The sequence below is a fragment of the Sebastes fasciatus genome, chromosome 8 (genome assembly GCF_043250625.1).
Source record: "Sebastes fasciatus isolate fSebFas1 chromosome 8, fSebFas1.pri, whole genome shotgun sequence".
Classification (NCBI taxonomy): domain Eukaryota; kingdom Metazoa; phylum Chordata; class Actinopteri; order Perciformes; family Sebastidae; genus Sebastes; species Sebastes fasciatus.
The window spans coordinates 28,122,467-28,139,817 of record NC_133802.1 but is presented as its reverse complement, the minus strand read 5'-3'; the positions used below and the strand labels follow the sequence as shown (position 1 = coordinate 28,139,817).

Sequence of the window (17,351 nt, the reverse complement as noted above, 5' to 3'; positions counted from 1 at the left end):
TGTAAAGGGTCTAAATATTGTATATTTGTGACATCACAAACGGACAGAAATCCTGACAGCTTGTTTCAAATGCAGAATTTCTGAATACGGGCTGTGTGTATTTCCTTGTGGATTGAGCATTTCGATACTTTCACAGTATTTATATAGGACTTAAGCCTGCTTTATAATAAAAAAACATGAAAATCTCACTTTTTTATAATATGGGATCTTTAATGCATATATATACAACACTGCTTAGAGCGCCCTTTCATTCCCTGTCTGGCCCGGAATAATTCTTCCATGCATAGGCTACCTTAATGTTGCATTATATATAGAAATGTCTGTCAAGAAAGTAAAGTAATGCCTTTATTTGTGTGTTTGTCTGTTATTAACATATTTCAGAAAGCCTTTGTGCCCCCTGTTCCAGGTTCACCACATGGCAATTAGTTTGTGGTAATTAGATTAATTACAAATTTGATTGGTAGTTGATAGGGCTGTCAATCTTCTGTCATTGTTTATCTGTTCAAAATATACCTTAAAGGGAGATTTGTCAAGTATTTAATAATCTTATCAACATGGGAGTGGGCAAATATGCTGTTTATGTAAATTTATGTATATATTTATTATTGGAAATCAATTAACTATGTAAAACAATGACAAATATTGTCCAGAAACCCTCACAGGTACTGCATTTAACATAAAAAATATGCTCAAATTATAACATCGCAAAATCAAGGCCAACAGGCAACAACAGCTGTCAGTGTGTCAGTGTGCTGACTTGACTATGACTTGCCCCAAACTGCATGTGATTATCATAAAGTGAGCATGTCTGTAAAGGGGAGACTCGTGGGTACCCATAGAACCCATTTTCATTCACATATCTTAAGGTCAGAGGTCAAGGGCCCCCCTTTGAAAATGGCCATGTGGCCAAATTTAGCGCATCTTCACTCTACCTTTAAAACTGAGCCCGCTACAACCTCCAGAAGATTGATTGTGTTAATGCATTAAAGAAATTAGTGGCATTAAAACAAATCTGCGTTAACGTGTTATTAGCGCGTTAACTTTGAGAGCCCTAGTAATTGGTAATATTCAATATGCTGTTCAATATCAACATTTCATATTCATATGTGCAATAATGTGAACCCAACCACTCATCCAGTCTATTTTTTATATTTTGTTTTTTACTGTTTACTTACTTATTATATCTTTATTGTTTACTTGCTTATTTAGTATGTCTTGTTTTGTTTTTTACTAATGCCTCTTGTTGTTTGCACTGTCCCACTTTAGTGCTGTAATCCTGTAAATGTCCCCTCTCCTCTAATAAAGGATTATCTTATGTTATCTTATCTTATCTTAATGCTGTATGTACCATTAAATCACAATATAAACTGAAATGATAAGGGCCTTAAGGTGACGCCTGAATCATTACTCTTGTAGAGGTACCCTCAAGATTATGAGTTAAAAAGCAGCCTATATCATTTCAGTTTATACTGGCCTAACTTGGTGCAAATTCTTAAATATATGTGTGCCTTATTAAGTTACCAAAATGTAATGTGGGGTGGTTAGTAGAGGCCCATAGCTCACATTTAATCCTGATTTTTGGTGACCTGATGATGTTACCTCTAGCACCACCACCAGGACAAACTTTCAATTTTCAGGTGAACCATTGGTTGTAAACACACAACCTTTGTGGCACACTATCATGCTCCCTACATGAAAAAGAAAATGTTTTAGACCCCTAAAACCTTCAGAGACCACCATGACATCACCACTGTGACATAATCAACTATTCACTAGTCTTCTACCGCAATACTTGCTGTGAAAACTGAATGAATTATCAGATAAAATGTTTAGTAAAAAGGTGACGCACAGGTTTGCGCATTGTTCTTGGTCCCTATGGGATAGAAGGACAAGGACAGAGAGCAGCATGAAGACAGAGGGAGAGAAGGTATCTGATTTCTCCTCGTCATCGGTGATGCTCACTCTGAGGTCCCCAGCTGTTGCAAACAGTCAGCTTGACACATGAGTACTCAGCCTGGCATGCACACAAACACACATACAAATACACACACACAAAGTCATAGATAAGTACACAAATACAAATGCATCAGCCAGAAATCACTTTGGAAAACACCTGAAGAGGCTATAAGGGAATAAAGAAGGGGCCCACACTGTGCGAGTGTTTACACAACAACTCTGAGGGCCTGAAGTGAGGAGGCAGGTTGATCGGCTGGTTTGTTGGACTCAGATCTACTGGTCGTCCAGCGCTCCAGTCATCGGCAGCAGGTGAAGGACTCATTCACAGAGGGATTTACTTCACACACTGACTATTGTCAGTTCTTCTCTGAGCTTGCTGGATTTTGACAAAGAGGTATGTTCCAGTATGAGTTTAACATTTTTGTTATTTCATTACAAAATGTGTTTGCATGTCAATAAGCCTGTTTGTTCAGTTTAATTCCAGTAAGGCAGCTGCGTAACGCTTTGAAATACTTGCTGAATAATTATGATAATAATAATAAGAATGTTTTTAGAAACTCACAAAGACTGATTTTTATTCTGTCATACTTTCGAGAATTTCGCTGTTCTTTTCCTGACTGGCAGAGGCACCCAAATTTAGATGTGATGAGATTGAATTTCACAACCCTAGAATAGTTTGAGCCAAGCAGACAAGTGCACTCGTACATTGTGTGTGTGTCTGCGAGTGCGTGTAACCTTTTTTTTTGTTAATACAGACACAATGTTAATACATCCTTTATATCAGTTTGTTTCACTTTGTGCTTCACAAACACCAGATGTAACTCTGATGTTATTATAAATCATTATCCTCTTAAAGATGAAAAAATACAGAGCCAAAATGTATCAAATACATGTCGACTGGTTGCATTGTGAAGGCCAACATTCTTACATGACAAATATAAATGCGAAATATAATCTTATTTCATTCAGTTGGGTCTCCACGAACATTTAGAAATATGCACGTATGGCTTGTTGTGCTTATTGATTTTACCAACCATGCCATGAAACAGTTAAACAGACTTTTTTTGTGCACTGTATTTGCAGCTTAAGAGAAACAAGACAGAACTTTAGTTCTTTAATAATAATAATAATAATAATAATAATAATAATACATTTTATTTATAGAGTCCTTTTCATGAAACTCAAAAACACTTTACACAGTTAAAATGACCATAAATAAGGACATCATAATATATAAAACACACCACATTAATCACACATTAAAAGCAGTTCTAAAAAGCTGATTCTGATTAATAAAGTGTTTGCTTTCCATTTTTTCCACTACAGCAAATAAACACAATCTCCAAATAAAAATGTATATGTTTTTACCTGTGCCACTTCAAAGAAACATAAGATAAAATCTTTTGCCATCCATCCCTGATATCATTAATCTGATTTACTTACTCCTCACAATTATTTGCTTCAGAAAAAAACTAATAAATGTGAATTTATTTATCTTTGTAGGTGGGGCAGTAGTGACATTATCCACCAAACATCATGGACCAGTGAGTATATTTCCTGTAATCAGTTCAGTTACCTCAACAATACTAATTTAATGCTTGCCCTACTTTGCCTGCCTGCACCTCTTCACCGTCTCCACAAGCCTCCATTCAAAATCTAGTGAGCTGAATGTTACAACAGACCAGACTGAAAAGCACAAAAGCCTCGTAATCAACGTAGTTTTCATCCATGTCTTTCTATATTCAAATACAATGATGAAGCAGCTCGTCTGTCGTAGTCGAGTCTCCCAGAATAAATAATCAAGACTCAACTATTTTGAGGTGGAATGGCAATTTGATATCAGCACAAAGCACGTCGGTTACATCAGGTCACTCCATCAGGTTGTACTTTGAAAACACTGTAACCCAAATTTGGAACTTTTCTATGTTCACGTGTTAAGTTTAAGCTTTAAAAACAAAAGTTAACACATAGAAAATCAACGCTTTCACAGGATGGTAATGATATGTAGCTGCATGAGTTGATCTCACTCATGATTTTGTGGGTTTTTTTTCTTTGTGTATGTGTGTCAGGGAGGAAGACAAAAACTCAGTGGATATCCATGACAACCCTCCAGCTCCTGACAACGTAGTGCACGAGGAAGGAGACACTGTGAGTGACAGGACCGTGTCAGCCCCCCGCTGTTAGAGGTGCCATTCCCGGGCTGGTTTAAAATAGCCACCAGCTGGGTCAGGAACGCAGTGCAGAGTCAATTGGAAAAATATGAGCCTTGACTGAAGTCTGTTATCCCCTCGTGGGTTAAAGTGGCGATCCTCAAGATTTCAGTCCTTGATTTAGAATTTCTATTTGAGTAAAAAATGGATTTGTGCTTAGAGCTTAGTTTAGCAGTGTTTTGTTTATACGGGCTTCAAATTTCAGAATTGTTTGCATAGTTCCATTTTTTGTTATACAGCATTTTTTCCATTAATGTCGCCACAGACACCCAGGCTGTGTCCAAAATCACATACTATGCACTACATACACAATTTGTACTATTGTTCAACATACTTTTGTGTGAGTAAACTGTAGTATATATCTTACCTGACACACTGAGCAGTAATAGAGAGGCTAAGTCCCGCCCCTTCTGGTGGGTCGCCATGGGTCCATATTTCGGAAACAATATGTACGGTAGTCAATGGCGAGAGACAAATAGTTTTTGGATCCCGTTTGAATTGTGCCATGAATCACACATATGATGTTTGTCAATTTAAAAGATAATTTTGCAAGTCAAGAAAGTCACAAAACAGAGAAACTACTGTAGAAACATGACAGAGCAACATGGTGGACTCTGTGAAGAAGACCCGCTCCCTATGTAGATATGAAGGGCTCATTCTAAGCTCACAAAAACCCAACTATTCTTAGTTTCAGGTGATTATACACTAATGAAAACATAGTTATGAATATTATATTCCATTTCTGCTAATAGATCCCCCGAAACGTTACACACTGTTCCTTTAATCACCTTTCTAAACAAGTTCTCTGCCCCCTGCAGGAAATGCTTACCAGCATCAAAACGTTGCCCCTGTATTGTGTTTTTTTAAATGTCTGAGAAATGCCCTTTGTGTGTCCAGGTCTATTTCATATATGATGAGGAGGTGGAGGTGGAGGAGAAGGAGCCAGAACCTCCTCCTCCTATTGTCCGGATCAATGACAAACCCCACAAGTTCAAGGACCACTACTGCAAAAAACCCAAGTTCTGTGACGTCTGCGCTCGCATGATAGTCTGTATGTATTAAAAAAACATACACACAAACATCAACAACTACTTTCTTAAATATACGTGATGTTTTCTACATACAATGCATATTGGTTTCTAACAAATCCAATGTTTATGTTTCAGTGAACAACAAGTTTGCTCTGAGGTGTAAAAACTGTAAGACCAACATCCATCATTCATGTCAGTCCTACGTCGAGTTCCAGAAGTGCTTTGGGAAAATTGTGAGTCGTTTTCCTTTCCTATAAAAACCAATAACATGTATACAGATCCCCATGACTTTACCTCTGGTGAGACAGATATTCATAACTCAAATGGTGGTAAATAGTGAATCATGATGTGCTCTATTTGTTTCTTGTAGCCTCCTGGTTTCAGACGGGCCTACAGCTCCCCACTGTACAGCAGTGACAGCGGAGATCCAAGTGAGTCCACTGAATGACAACATGTCTGGTATATAAAGGTTTCTTTACCTTTTTATCTATCGATCTCTGCCCATGAAAAAGTACGGCTTATTTGTGAAAGTGTTTAATCTAATTATCAGTACTATAACTGAATTATCCGTCCGTAACCAGACAACCCGAACCGGAATGACCCCGTCTTTGACACCCTGCGGGTCGGAGTCATCATGGCAAACAAGGAGCGCAAAAAGAATGAAAATGACAAGAAGAATGTGAGTTTACAGTAAACTTTTAATTAAGCTGCAAAAACCTAAAATCCTCAGATAAAACTTCTACACCAGTCATTCATTAAATGTACAGTACACCAGTAGAGGACATAACCAAATATAATGCTTTGAAAGTATAGGAAATGTGATATTTGTGTACAGTTCTGATTAACAATGTTTTCCCTCCAGATGATGGTGATGATGGAGGAAGAAGAAGAGGAGAACCAACAGCCCAAAGAGAACGAGGAGGGAGGAGATGGTACAAAGAAACGACATGTTCTCTGTGGTGTAGACTACACTAGTTGTGGTCGTAAAAATAAGAATTTGTGCATATTTCTACATCCAACTTGGAATTAATACAAATTTAAATACTTAAGAAAATGCAGAAATTGTTGCACAAATTCAACAAGGATGCTACTTACCCAAAATAGTTTTCGTTCTTCATTTTTAAGTCACATCCATCTAAAGCAAAGTAATGTGTTGATGACTCTGATGTTCACATACAGGAAAGCCTGATGAGAAGAAGGAGAAAGGAGGAGACAAAGCAGATGAAAAGGTAAGAAAACTAACTACTTAACTACTAAAAGCAGTGGTGGAATGTAACTAAGTACATTTATAAAGTACTGTACTTAAGTACAATTTGAGGTACTACACTTTACATGAGTATTTCCATTTTATGCTACATTAAACTTCTACTCCACTACATCTCAGAGGCAAATATTGTTGCTACTTTTTACTCCACTATATTTATTTTAAAGCTTTAGTTACTTTTAGATTATTACATTTAGATTTTTGATACAAAATATAAGTAAAGTAATTATAATATATTATTAAAGGTTATTAAACATGTGAGTATATGGAGTAATTAAAATTAACTCCACCTTTACCAACGGCAACATTAAAGTGATGAACACATTAATACGTCAATAATCTAGTAATATAATATAATATATATACATATATATATATATATATATATATATGTATATATATGTATATATATTATTCTGAAATGGGCCATTCTGCATGATGAGTACTTTTGCTTTTGGTACATTGAGAATGTTTTGTGCTGATTCTATGCAGGACTTTTACTTGTCAGAATACTTCTTCCACCACTGACTAACAGTACTGCCGTGCTCCACCGGCTGTAATACTGTGTGTGTTCATGTGTTTGTTATAAATCTGTTGTCATATTCAGTAGCATCGGTGCTGTTTTGTCAACAGGCTAAAACGTTCTCCCAGACCCACTACTACCTGGCTCTCTACCGCTTCAAGGCCATAGAGAAAGACGACCTCGACTTCCAGTACGTTTGAAATTATTCCCAACGTGCAGCAACTTCATACAGTATATATATATCCATTAATAAAACCTACTTTCATTTTCACTAAACTACCCTTTTTATGATGTTAACATGTAATTGTTGACCAAAAAGACATGTATTGTGTGTGTGTGTTTGTGTATTAGCCCCGGTGATCGGATCACAGTGCTGGATGACTCCAATGAAGAGTGGTGGAGGGTGAGTTTAACTTCATCCTTCCTTCATTCTTTCAGCTTTCATCTGATCCGTTAAATGTGCCGTTTCAGTTTGCGGTTAACCAGTTTCAGTCGTATCCTTTTGTTGTTCTTGTTTTCAGGGAAAGATGGGGGAGAAGTCGGGCTACTTCCCCACCAACTACCTCATAAAAGTGCGCGCATCGGAGAGAGTTTTCAAGGTGACACGCTCCTTTGTAGGGAACAGAGAGATGGGACAAATCACACTGAAGAAAGATCAGGTAACTGCACTAACAACATATCTCTAATCAGACTCTGCACAAACACTGAACAATGTTTGTCATGTGTAGGTGCTATTATTGATCTCATATCTGACATGAAAGTTATTTTTTTTAACAAATGGTGAATCAATAATCTGTAGAGACCAAACTTGTAGTGGTTTACCTTTATCCCCCTTTATGGAGGAGGCATTGTACATGAATTAACTGAAATATTGAGTTGACATTGCATAAAACCTCTATATTTATTCACAAGTAATCACATATTCACAATAAATGTACATAAATGTACAATCACATAGCAACAAAGACTGAAATACAAAACTGAATGGTGTGAATAATACAGAAACAGAATGTATACCCAGCAGGTGAACCCGAGATAAGGACATGGGTGTGCTATGGCTTAGAAACAACTTTCAAAGAAACTTTAATCACAGATACTTACAATCAAGTTGATAGTGATGCTGAGATGTTTAGTTGTGCTGTTGTCATTCTGTCTTTCAGATTGTGGTGAAGAAAGGAGACGAGAAAGCCGGCTACCTAAAGGTCAGCACCGGACGCAAGCTGGGCTACTTCCCTTCTAATCTGCTGGAGGAGATCACTGTGACATAAAAACAACAACAACATGCAATGAGAGAGTCTGACAACACACTTTAAACGTCAGCACAATCTGGAGACGTCACTGTTCGAGAGATCTTCCTGATCTTTCAGCAATTTTCTATATTTATTACCTAAAATATCAAAATGTGCTCTTTTTGTGTCTGTCAGAGCGGAGATATATTTGATGTGATGTATTTGTGACTTTGACACAAAGTGGAGCAGGAGAGATGATTAATACGCACATTAATGAGACAATCAGGTGATGTATTGACTTTGTTGTGACTAACATGGTCATCAGATGCTTTGCTGATTATAGCTAGTATCGAGGAGAGGTAGAAACAACCTGGAGAGCCATGCGAAAGGTCATAAATCGACAATTAAAGGCTTGATAAAAGATTTAACAAATGCATAAATATATTTTTTAATTAATTTGACGATAGTTATTTTAATTAAGTGGATAAAGAGTTCCTGTTACATCTCACAGCAGATTAGTTAAGTTTGGCCATAATTTTCAGGGTTTTTTTACCAGCTTTATTATTAATAACATGAATTTATTCACATTTAATGATACTGCTTATTAACCAGTTCCACTGCTTATTTAGGTATGATCCACGTATCAAATATTTGATATTCTACAATTTATCTGTTTAAAAAATATACGTATTTTTATGATAATTATTATTGTCAAATTAAACTTCTAATGACTTTGTTTGTTACCATTTGCGAGGCTCTCTAGGTCTTTTATAGTTACGTAAATAGGAGCCATTTCAATATGTACATAGCTTTATATTATTAACAAAGAAAGTAAACAACACAAAGTGAAGAGAAGCTATGTGAAAGCTGTGTATAAAAACAGCAATACTGCTCAAAATGATCTCAAATGTTTGCACTAACTGCTGCTGATAAAAAACTAATGCTTGAAGTATCAATGTTTCAAATATTAAACCTGAAGTGCACTTAAAAAACTTCCTGTGGAACTTTCTTTGAAATGTTTCCAAAAAGGCAACATGGTATTTAAAACTGTTAAGTTTTAAGTTTAATACATGAAGCAGTCGTACTTGTTACTGCTGAAGTTATCCAGAACTTACTGTGGAGGTTTAGCTCACATTATATCCCTTGTTTATGTTAAAACTGGCAGCTGAATGCAGTTTCAAATTGAGATGGAAACTGTAATGCTGCTATCAACTCTGGACAGAAAAAACATCATGTGACCCAGCAGCAAATATCCTTATAAATAAAACAATCTTTCCTCCATACTCTCTTTGACATCTGCTTCCTCGCTGTTGCCCAAATGACAGCCAAGGATTCAAAGAAAATACAGGAAACAATGTAGAAAAACACACTGTCTTCTTTGTGTTTATTTATTCTTTATCGCAACACATTTACCAAAATATACAAATTAAAATAATATAAGATGCTCCATAGTGTGGCGAGTGTAAAATACTGCAGTGATAATGAAATACAACCATGAACTTTCACCTGAAAGGACACTAAAAACTACAAATACAGCTTCGCTCATACATTTTTGCCCTATTCGTGTCAGTTTCTTCTCTTTTCTTTTATCTTTTTGCATCCTTAATTCAAAGTTTGAACAATGGCATGTTAAACAGAGTAGCATCTATAAGACAAAGAGTACCGCATCTTTACGACAAAAGACAGTTAATGAAATTTCCCCAGATTGTATTTGGTGAAAACCAGCTGTGGCACACAGACGGGGAGAAGTCTGTAATCTGGAGCGACAGCATCTTCTCCTGATGTGCTCAAGAGTCTCTCAGAGGAGACGCTAGTCGGTGGGCAGGCCAAATATTTGATTGCCACTCGAGCCAGTGCAGGATGTTGTGCCATCTTTGCTGACCAGTATGAAGTGACTGGGTCAGAGGTCAGCGACTGCGTGCTGCTCTCTGCTAGGTAGGTCTCTAAACCCAACGACGTCACCGTCTTTGACAAAGACGCTGCGTTATTCGCTATAAGACTCTGCATCGCACCCCAGAAAAGGCTTGTTGGCTTGGTGTCCTCCAATTCTAGCTGATTCACAGCTGATGAAGAGCCGGCTGAAAGCGTGCCGTCCTGCCTCAACAGCTCCTCGACCTCCACCGCCACGGCAGCCTTCAACCTCTCAAAATCCAGTTTGCTGAGCAGCGCCATGGGCATGATCTTGAACCTGGGGTCCAGGAGCGTGGCTTTAAAATAAGTGTTGGTGGGCGTTTCAAAGATGTGTTCAAAGTGTTCCTCCAGGTGGCTCTGCAGCGAGCCAACCAGCTTGCGAGTCTCTAACAGATCGCTCACGTCCTTATTAGCTATCAGCTCGTTGAGTGCAGCTCGGAGGGCCTGGATGCATGGAATCACACAGGAAATAGACGCATCGTCTCGGCACACTAAGCGCGTCGCTTCCTCAAACGGCTCAAGTACTTTGACGATGGCCTCCATCAACGTCCACTGGTGCTCTGCGACACACCCGCCAAGGTCCATCTCGGTTGACATGGCAACCAGAGCCTTCTTCTGCTCCAGCAGGCGCTGCAGCATGAACAGCACGGTGTTCCACCTGGTCGGCACATCGTGAACCAAAGCAGCCTCGGCGAGGCCGAGTCGCTCCTGTATCTCATGCAGCTTAGCGATGGCTTTACTTGACATATGCACAACGTTGGTGATTTGTCTTGCAGTGTTTATTACGCGAACCACACCATGGCACTCTTCAATAGCTCCTGTTACGATCAAGTGCAGGGAGTGAGCCATGCATCTGATGTGCTCAAAGCCGCTGTCTGACATGGCTTTCACCATATTGCTAGAGTTGTTAGTAACAAAGAACCCAACAGTGAATCTGCGTGGAATCATAGTTTGCCACGATTCAACAAGCTCCTGGAGGTGCTGCAAGATTTCTGCTGGAGTGTACTCCGTATCGATGACCTTCATGTTAAGCAACGCACCGACACGTTTGTGCGTCACATCACCTCCCTCTGATGTATTCGGTACAAACCAATGTCCTGTGAGAGACAGGTAGGAGCTGCTGGAGAACTTTCTGCTCCAAACATCAGCTGTGCAGTGCACAACGTCACCCTCAATCTTCTCCAGGCTCTCTCTGACTTTAGATTTCACTCTCTGGTGAAGCTGTGGCAGGACTTTGCTGCTGAAGTGAACGCCTGCGGGAAGCGTGTAATGAGGGGCCACGACTTTCATGAGTTTACAGAAGCCTTCGTTCTCCACAAATGAATAGGGCAGAAGATCCACGCTGATCATTTCACCCACACTCTCTGTGATTGTCTGGCTCATTGGATCAAGGGCTTCATATTGGATATTGGGTGTAAAAGCAGCAGGAGTTGGCTGTGGTCTCCTGCTACTATGAGTGCTACGGATGCCTGCCACATTGCGGTGTTTGTAATGCACGTGGTTGTGCATGGCACTGGTGGTGAGATGCCATAAATCCTTGCCTCTGCTCACAACTCTGTTGCACATGTTGCACACCACCTTGGTCCCATCATGATCACAAGTGGTGAAATATTTCCAGATTGCACTCTTCTTGCTCCTTGGCTTCTTTGTTGTTGATGTGTCACCCACTTGTTGTTGGAGATAACCAGCAGCAGCAGCAGCAGCAGCAGCATGGTCACAGTCTGTTATGTCTTCAATCTTTATATGAACAGCATCCATGACTGGTTTAAACTGAGGTACAGGCTCTGAATACAATTATAATCAGAAGTTTAGGATAATAAGATGTTGCAGGTGGAGCTGTCTCAGCTGGAAGACATACATCTGCTCCTCCTCTGGTCCATTTGTCTCATTCAGCATATAAACACTCCTCCTCTTTCTGCTGTGATGCCTCTTTGTATGTCAGTAATGTTCATAATAAATCCACAGACGAACAAAAGAAAGTATCTTACATCCTGATAGTGCCAGATGTTGAGCAGCTTCATTTTGCTTCTTCTTCTTCTTTTCCTCCGAATTCTTCTTCTTATTTCAATTTCCTGCAGATTCTGTACCACTGCTGGTGTGTTGCTGCCCTCCAACAGGCGACTTGGTGAAATGCAGCTGCTGCTGCTTCAATAAGATGCACATGCATGTTTCTGCAGCCACAGATTTATGTTTTAATGGATTTATTATAAGCAGATATACAGCTTAATTATTTGTTATTAAGGTCCGCAAATGTCATAATAATGAGGTGATAATTAGCATGACACCTATTTGAAATTTCTTTGGAATTACTGCCAGATTACCCCAATATTTAGCTCAGAATTTATCGAAAATTACTTTGTTGGCTGTCGTGACTTGGGACTTGACTCTCGACTTTTATTATTATTATTCTATATCTATTTTAAACATTATTTAATAATTATATTCCGCTATTTCCCAATAAGCAGTTATAAATAGCTGGTAATTTATTTAATACATTTACCAGGAAAAGAATACAAAGTTAATTGATATCCTTTATGTCCATGTCTGCTGGTAAATAGATAATAATTAGCATATAACTTGTTTGAAATTTCTTAAAAAAACGTTTTCCATAAGTTCATGTAGTGCACTGTGCAGTTATCAATAGAGTGGTGCAGGGATGAAGTATTTTTGTAGGCAAAACAGGAAGTTAGCATCACTCTGGTTCCCTCGACAAAAAGCCAATGGGGTTGTTCCATTGGGTTTTGGGATTATTGCAGAAAATGAGCTCAACAAACGTTTATAATGCTTACACGCTTTGTTCAGCAAGATAATATTCACAAATGAACACCACATTTATGATTTTTGCAGAGTAAATGCAATCGCCAGAACATGCGTTATACCTCACACCCTAAGTCCCATGTCTCTGTTTATATTATGTTATGTTTATGTTTATTTTTTTGGTTTATATCTTATATTGTATATTGTATATTGGTAGAATTTAAAAAATGTTTACTCTTATTTTATTTTAACATTTTTAACTATTCTATTGTTATTTTACTGCTTATTTGCACCAACAAACCAAAGCAAATTCCTAATGTATTCCTCAAACACCTGGCAATAAACAAGATTCTGATTCTTCTGATTCTGATGTCCGCCCGTGTCCCAGCCTCCTTCCCATAGTCCTGGGTTTCAGGACTCATTCCTGCAGCACTCTGTTCATGTGGTTTGGGTTTATTTTGAAGTGGCTCCCTCTCGTGGTCATAAGCACGTAAAGCAACTAATTCAATACCTGACTACTTGAGAGACTGTTTTACTATTTAACAATCTGTAAATGAAATGGGCAGATAACATAAGACTTTATTTATTAAGACTAAAATGAGTGTGCAGCAATGTCAGTACAAAGTAGGAAAGAGAGCAAATATATAGAGCACCAATAAACTGAAAAACAAACTAAATTTATATTGCACAGTGATTGGAATGAAATATCAACTTAACTCTCACTTTTCCATTGAGCACTGTAACTTTTCTCTTTAATTACTAGGTCAACAGATACTACAGTAATATTAGTTAAATAAGCAAGATACAACACAGTAAAAAAAAGAAAGAAAAGCAAAACAAAAGTAGACAGAGATATAAAATATGAACAATTTAAATAGAAGGAAATATAAAAATAGGAACAATATAAACAGGGGGAAATATTGTAAATAGGAACAACATATACAGTATTGACAATAAATAGACTATTAACATAATTGCACAAGTGGAAAATTTATATTGCACAGGGATTGGAGTGCAATATCAACTTAACTCTCACTTTTCCAGTGAGCACTGCAACTTTTTTCCTTAATTGCTAGGTCTACAGATACTACAGTAATAATAGTTACTTATTAACACAAAACAGAATTGTAACCGACATTGTACGAATACAATTATATAACTTATATACTTTCCAGCATGACTTCTTAATGTTTACACATTAACACAATGCAGTCTGTGACTAGTATTCGTTATTCCCATACTTTGCAACAAACAGCACTATACTGCTTAGCTGCTTTGAGTTATCTTTGAACATGTTTAGGAAGCCCCACATACGCAGGGCATCAAAAAATTGAGTAAAACTCTTATTGATCCTCTCCACGGAAATCTTTAGTAAAAGGCGAAAGATTTATACGATCTGAAGAGAATCAAGAGTGCTACCATTTCTACGTGTGAGTGGCTCAGCCTATTCTCCGCCTTACGATCCTCACTTAGGGTTAAGCCTGTAACTGCCACTCGGGCGCTATGCATTGTGGGAGCATGGCGTTTACGAGAAAAGAAAGTTGTAATATTATGAGAATAAAGTAATAATATTATAAAGTAGTAATTTAACATGTTATTTTCTTTTTTCTCGTAATGTTATGACTTTATTCTCGTAATATTATGACTTTTTTCTTGTAATATTAAAACTTTATTCTCATAATATTACAATTTTTTTCTCGTAAAGTAATGACTTTATTCTCCTAACATTATGACTTTTTTCTTGTAATATTATGACTGTATTCTGGAAATTTCAGATTTTTTTTCCCTCAATGTGACCCTAATACTCTGCCGTACTTTGGCCCTCACTGCATTAGACTTATATTCAGTACTATACACTTAGACTATAAACTGTGTTACTTTCCTCACAATGCTCAAATGTTTTCGGCTCCGGACAGATTGTTTGTTTTTTTGCCTAAAATGGCTCTTTTGTAATGCTTGCTGACCCCTGGCCTAGGCTGATGATCGGTCTATCAGATAGAGGCCTTTCTCATTCAATAAAACATCTATTACCCTGGAGTAGAGAGCGGACATTTATCAGCTGAAGAACAACTCTGGAATGATATAAGATAAGATAAAATAAAATATTACTTTATTAGGTCCACAGTGGGGAAATTTACAGAATACAGCAGCAAAGGGGATAGTGCAAAAAACAAGAAGCATTAGTAAAATAAAAATAAGCAAGATACAACACAGTAAAAAAAAGAAAGAAAAGCAAAACAAAAGTAGACAGAGATATAAAATATGAACAATTTAAATAGAAGGACATATAAAAATAGGAACAATATAAACAGGGGGAAATATTGTAAATAGGAACAACATATACAGTATTGACAATAAACAGACTATTAACATAATTGCACAAGTGGAAAATTTATATTGCACAGGGATTGGAGTGCAATATCAACTTAACTCTCACTTTTCCAGTGAGCACTGCAACTTTTTTCCTTAATTACTAGGTCTACAGATACTACAGTAATATTAGTTACTTAACACAAAACAGAATTGTAACCGACATTGTACGAATACAATTATATAACATATACTTTCCAGCATGACTTCTTAATGGTTACACATTAATACAATGCAGTCTGTGACTAGTACTCGTTATTCCCATATTTTGCAACACACAGTACATCACTGTTTAGTTGCTTTAAGTTATCTTTGAACATGTTTAGGAAGCCCCACATACGCAGGGCATCAAAAAATTGAGTAAAACTCTTATTGATCCTCTCCACGGAAATCTTTAGTAAAAGGCGAAAGATTTATACGATCTGAAGAGAATCAAGAGTGCTACCTTTTCAACGTGTGAGTGGCTCAGCCTATTCTCCGCCTTACGATCCTCACTTAGGGTTCATTGTACAAAATTACTTTATTAAAATTGAGATAATCTTGAACTGTTCATCTATTATTAATCACAAAAACAAACTACACCATTCGCATCAAAACACTTTTAAATAGATAGAGAGATAAATGTAAAAAAGTTAAAGCCTGTAACTGCCACACGGGCGCTATGCATTGTGGGAACATGGCGACTCTGACCACGCCTCTTCGATTCTAGAGTTAAAAACTCTTCTTTTCCCTTTCGCCAAAAATATTACGTGACTGTTGAATAAAGCGAGGATGTGAAGTGTTTCCGCCATGAATTAGAAACAACAATAAATAGCAATATTACTGTTTCTCTGCTTAAAACGGTTACAACCGTGCACTTACAAACACAACAAAGATTAAATGTATGTCAAGAGAGTAGCCTGCGGTTTCAGTGTCTCTGTATTGTGAGAATGTAACTGCCAGGATATCTATTTCTAGTTAGCTGCATATTTTATAACATGTTTTGCAACAATTTCTAAGCGTAGGCCTACTTAAAATATTCCTGTTTGGACTTTTTTTGACGAAATCAGGATTTATAACTAAAGATATAAGGGCATAGACACAGTCTCTATCATGTTCACTAATGTCATATATGGTCGAGTTATAGATAGATAGATAGATAGATAGATAGATAGATAGATAGATAGATAGATAGACAGATAGATAGATAGATAGATATATAGATAGTAACTTTATTGATCCCGAGGGAAATTCAAGTTTCCAGCATCACAGTTCCATAGTGCAAAACATGTTATTAAAAAGGCAGTAAAAAAGTTAGTAGGACAAAGTACAAAAAAATATACCAGATATAAAAATACAAGGAGATGAAGAAAACTGTTAAAACTGAATATAGTGGAGGTTAACAGCTGTGATACAGGACTATTAAAAAGTGAATATAGTGCAGAAGAGACTGTTAAAAATGAGTATAGTGCATTATTATCTATCCTGCAGACCGTCCTCCTTTTTTGTTTACATTTTAATTTTAATTTATCATTGTTGTAGGTCTATGGTACGACGGTACGACAAAGTATTAGGGCCACATTGAGGAAAAAAAATAAATCTGAGATTTCGTGAATAAATAAATAAATAATATTACGGTAATAAAGTCATAGGTTTACAAGAAAAGAAAGTCGTAATATTATGAGAATAAAGTCAGAAGTTTACGAGAAAAGAAAGTTGTAATATTATGAGAATAAAGTAATAATATTATAAAGTAGTAATTTTAAGTGTTATTTTCTTTTTTTCTCGTAATGTTATGACTTTATTCTCATAATATTACGACTTTTTTTTCATAAAGTTATGGCTTTATTCTCGTAATATTAAAAAATTTTCTCGTTAAGTTATGACTTTATTCTCGTAACATTACGACTTTTTCTTGTAAAGTTATGACTTTATTCTTGTAATATTATGACTGTATTCTGGAAATTTCAGATTTTTTTACTTTGGCCCTCACTGCATTAGACTTAGACTTATATACAGTACTATACACTTAGACTATAAACTGTGTTACTTTCATCACAATGCTCAAATGTTTTCGGCTCCAGACAGATTGTTGGTTTTTTTTGCCTAAAATGGCTCTTT

General features: G+C 37.0%; 1 protein-coding gene, 1 long non-coding RNA gene and 2 other non-coding genes across 4 annotated transcripts; 1 reads left to right on the top strand and 3 right to left on the bottom strand.

Annotated features, from left to right (window-relative positions):
- The first annotated feature begins 2,225 nt into the window (after positions 1-2,225).
- LOC141773104 (SH3 and cysteine-rich domain-containing protein 3-like) lies at positions 2,226-9,488 on the top strand. The gene is made up of 13 exons (XM_074644789.1): positions 2,226-2,350; positions 3,460-3,500; positions 4,026-4,104; positions 5,064-5,217; positions 5,333-5,430; positions 5,568-5,628; positions 5,779-5,876; positions 6,060-6,129; positions 6,377-6,426; positions 7,095-7,174; positions 7,336-7,387; positions 7,506-7,643; positions 8,145-9,488. The coding sequence occupies exons 2-13, from the start codon at positions 3,493-3,495 to the stop codon at positions 8,250-8,252; spliced, it is 996 nt and encodes a 331-aa protein (XP_074500890.1). The 5' UTR covers positions 2,226-2,350; positions 3,460-3,492; the 3' UTR covers positions 8,253-9,488.
- On the bottom strand, positions 3,999-12,181 carry LOC141773105 (uncharacterized). Its single transcript, XR_012595011.1, has 3 exons — positions 12,113-12,181; positions 8,086-8,241; positions 3,999-6,382 (listed from the first exon to the last, which is right to left on the bottom strand). It is a non-coding gene; the product is annotated as an uncharacterized LOC141773105 (long non-coding RNA).
- A 2,002-nt stretch (positions 12,182-14,183) lies between these two features.
- LOC141773357 (U5 spliceosomal RNA) lies at positions 14,184-14,297 on the bottom strand. Its single transcript, XR_012595107.1, has one exon. It is a non-coding gene; the product is annotated as a U5 spliceosomal RNA (small nuclear RNA).
- A 1,282-nt stretch (positions 14,298-15,579) lies between these two features.
- Positions 15,580-15,693, bottom strand: LOC141773356 (U5 spliceosomal RNA). The gene has a single exon (XR_012595106.1). It is a non-coding gene; the product is annotated as a U5 spliceosomal RNA (small nuclear RNA).
- Between the last annotated feature and the right edge of the window lie 1,658 nt (positions 15,694-17,351).

What these genes read in the sequence shown, in the direction of transcription:
- LOC141773104 (XM_074644789.1), top strand. An exon ending in CAGTGACAGCGGAGATCCAA is followed by an intron (nt 5,629 to 5,778) that starts GTGAGTCCACTG and finishes GTCCGTAACCAG; the next exon opens with ACAACCCGAACCGGAATGAC. An exon ending in ATGAAAATGACAAGAAGAAT is followed by an intron (nt 5,877 to 6,059) that starts GTGAGTTTACAG and finishes TTTTCCCTCCAG; the next exon opens with ATGATGGTGATGATGGAGGA.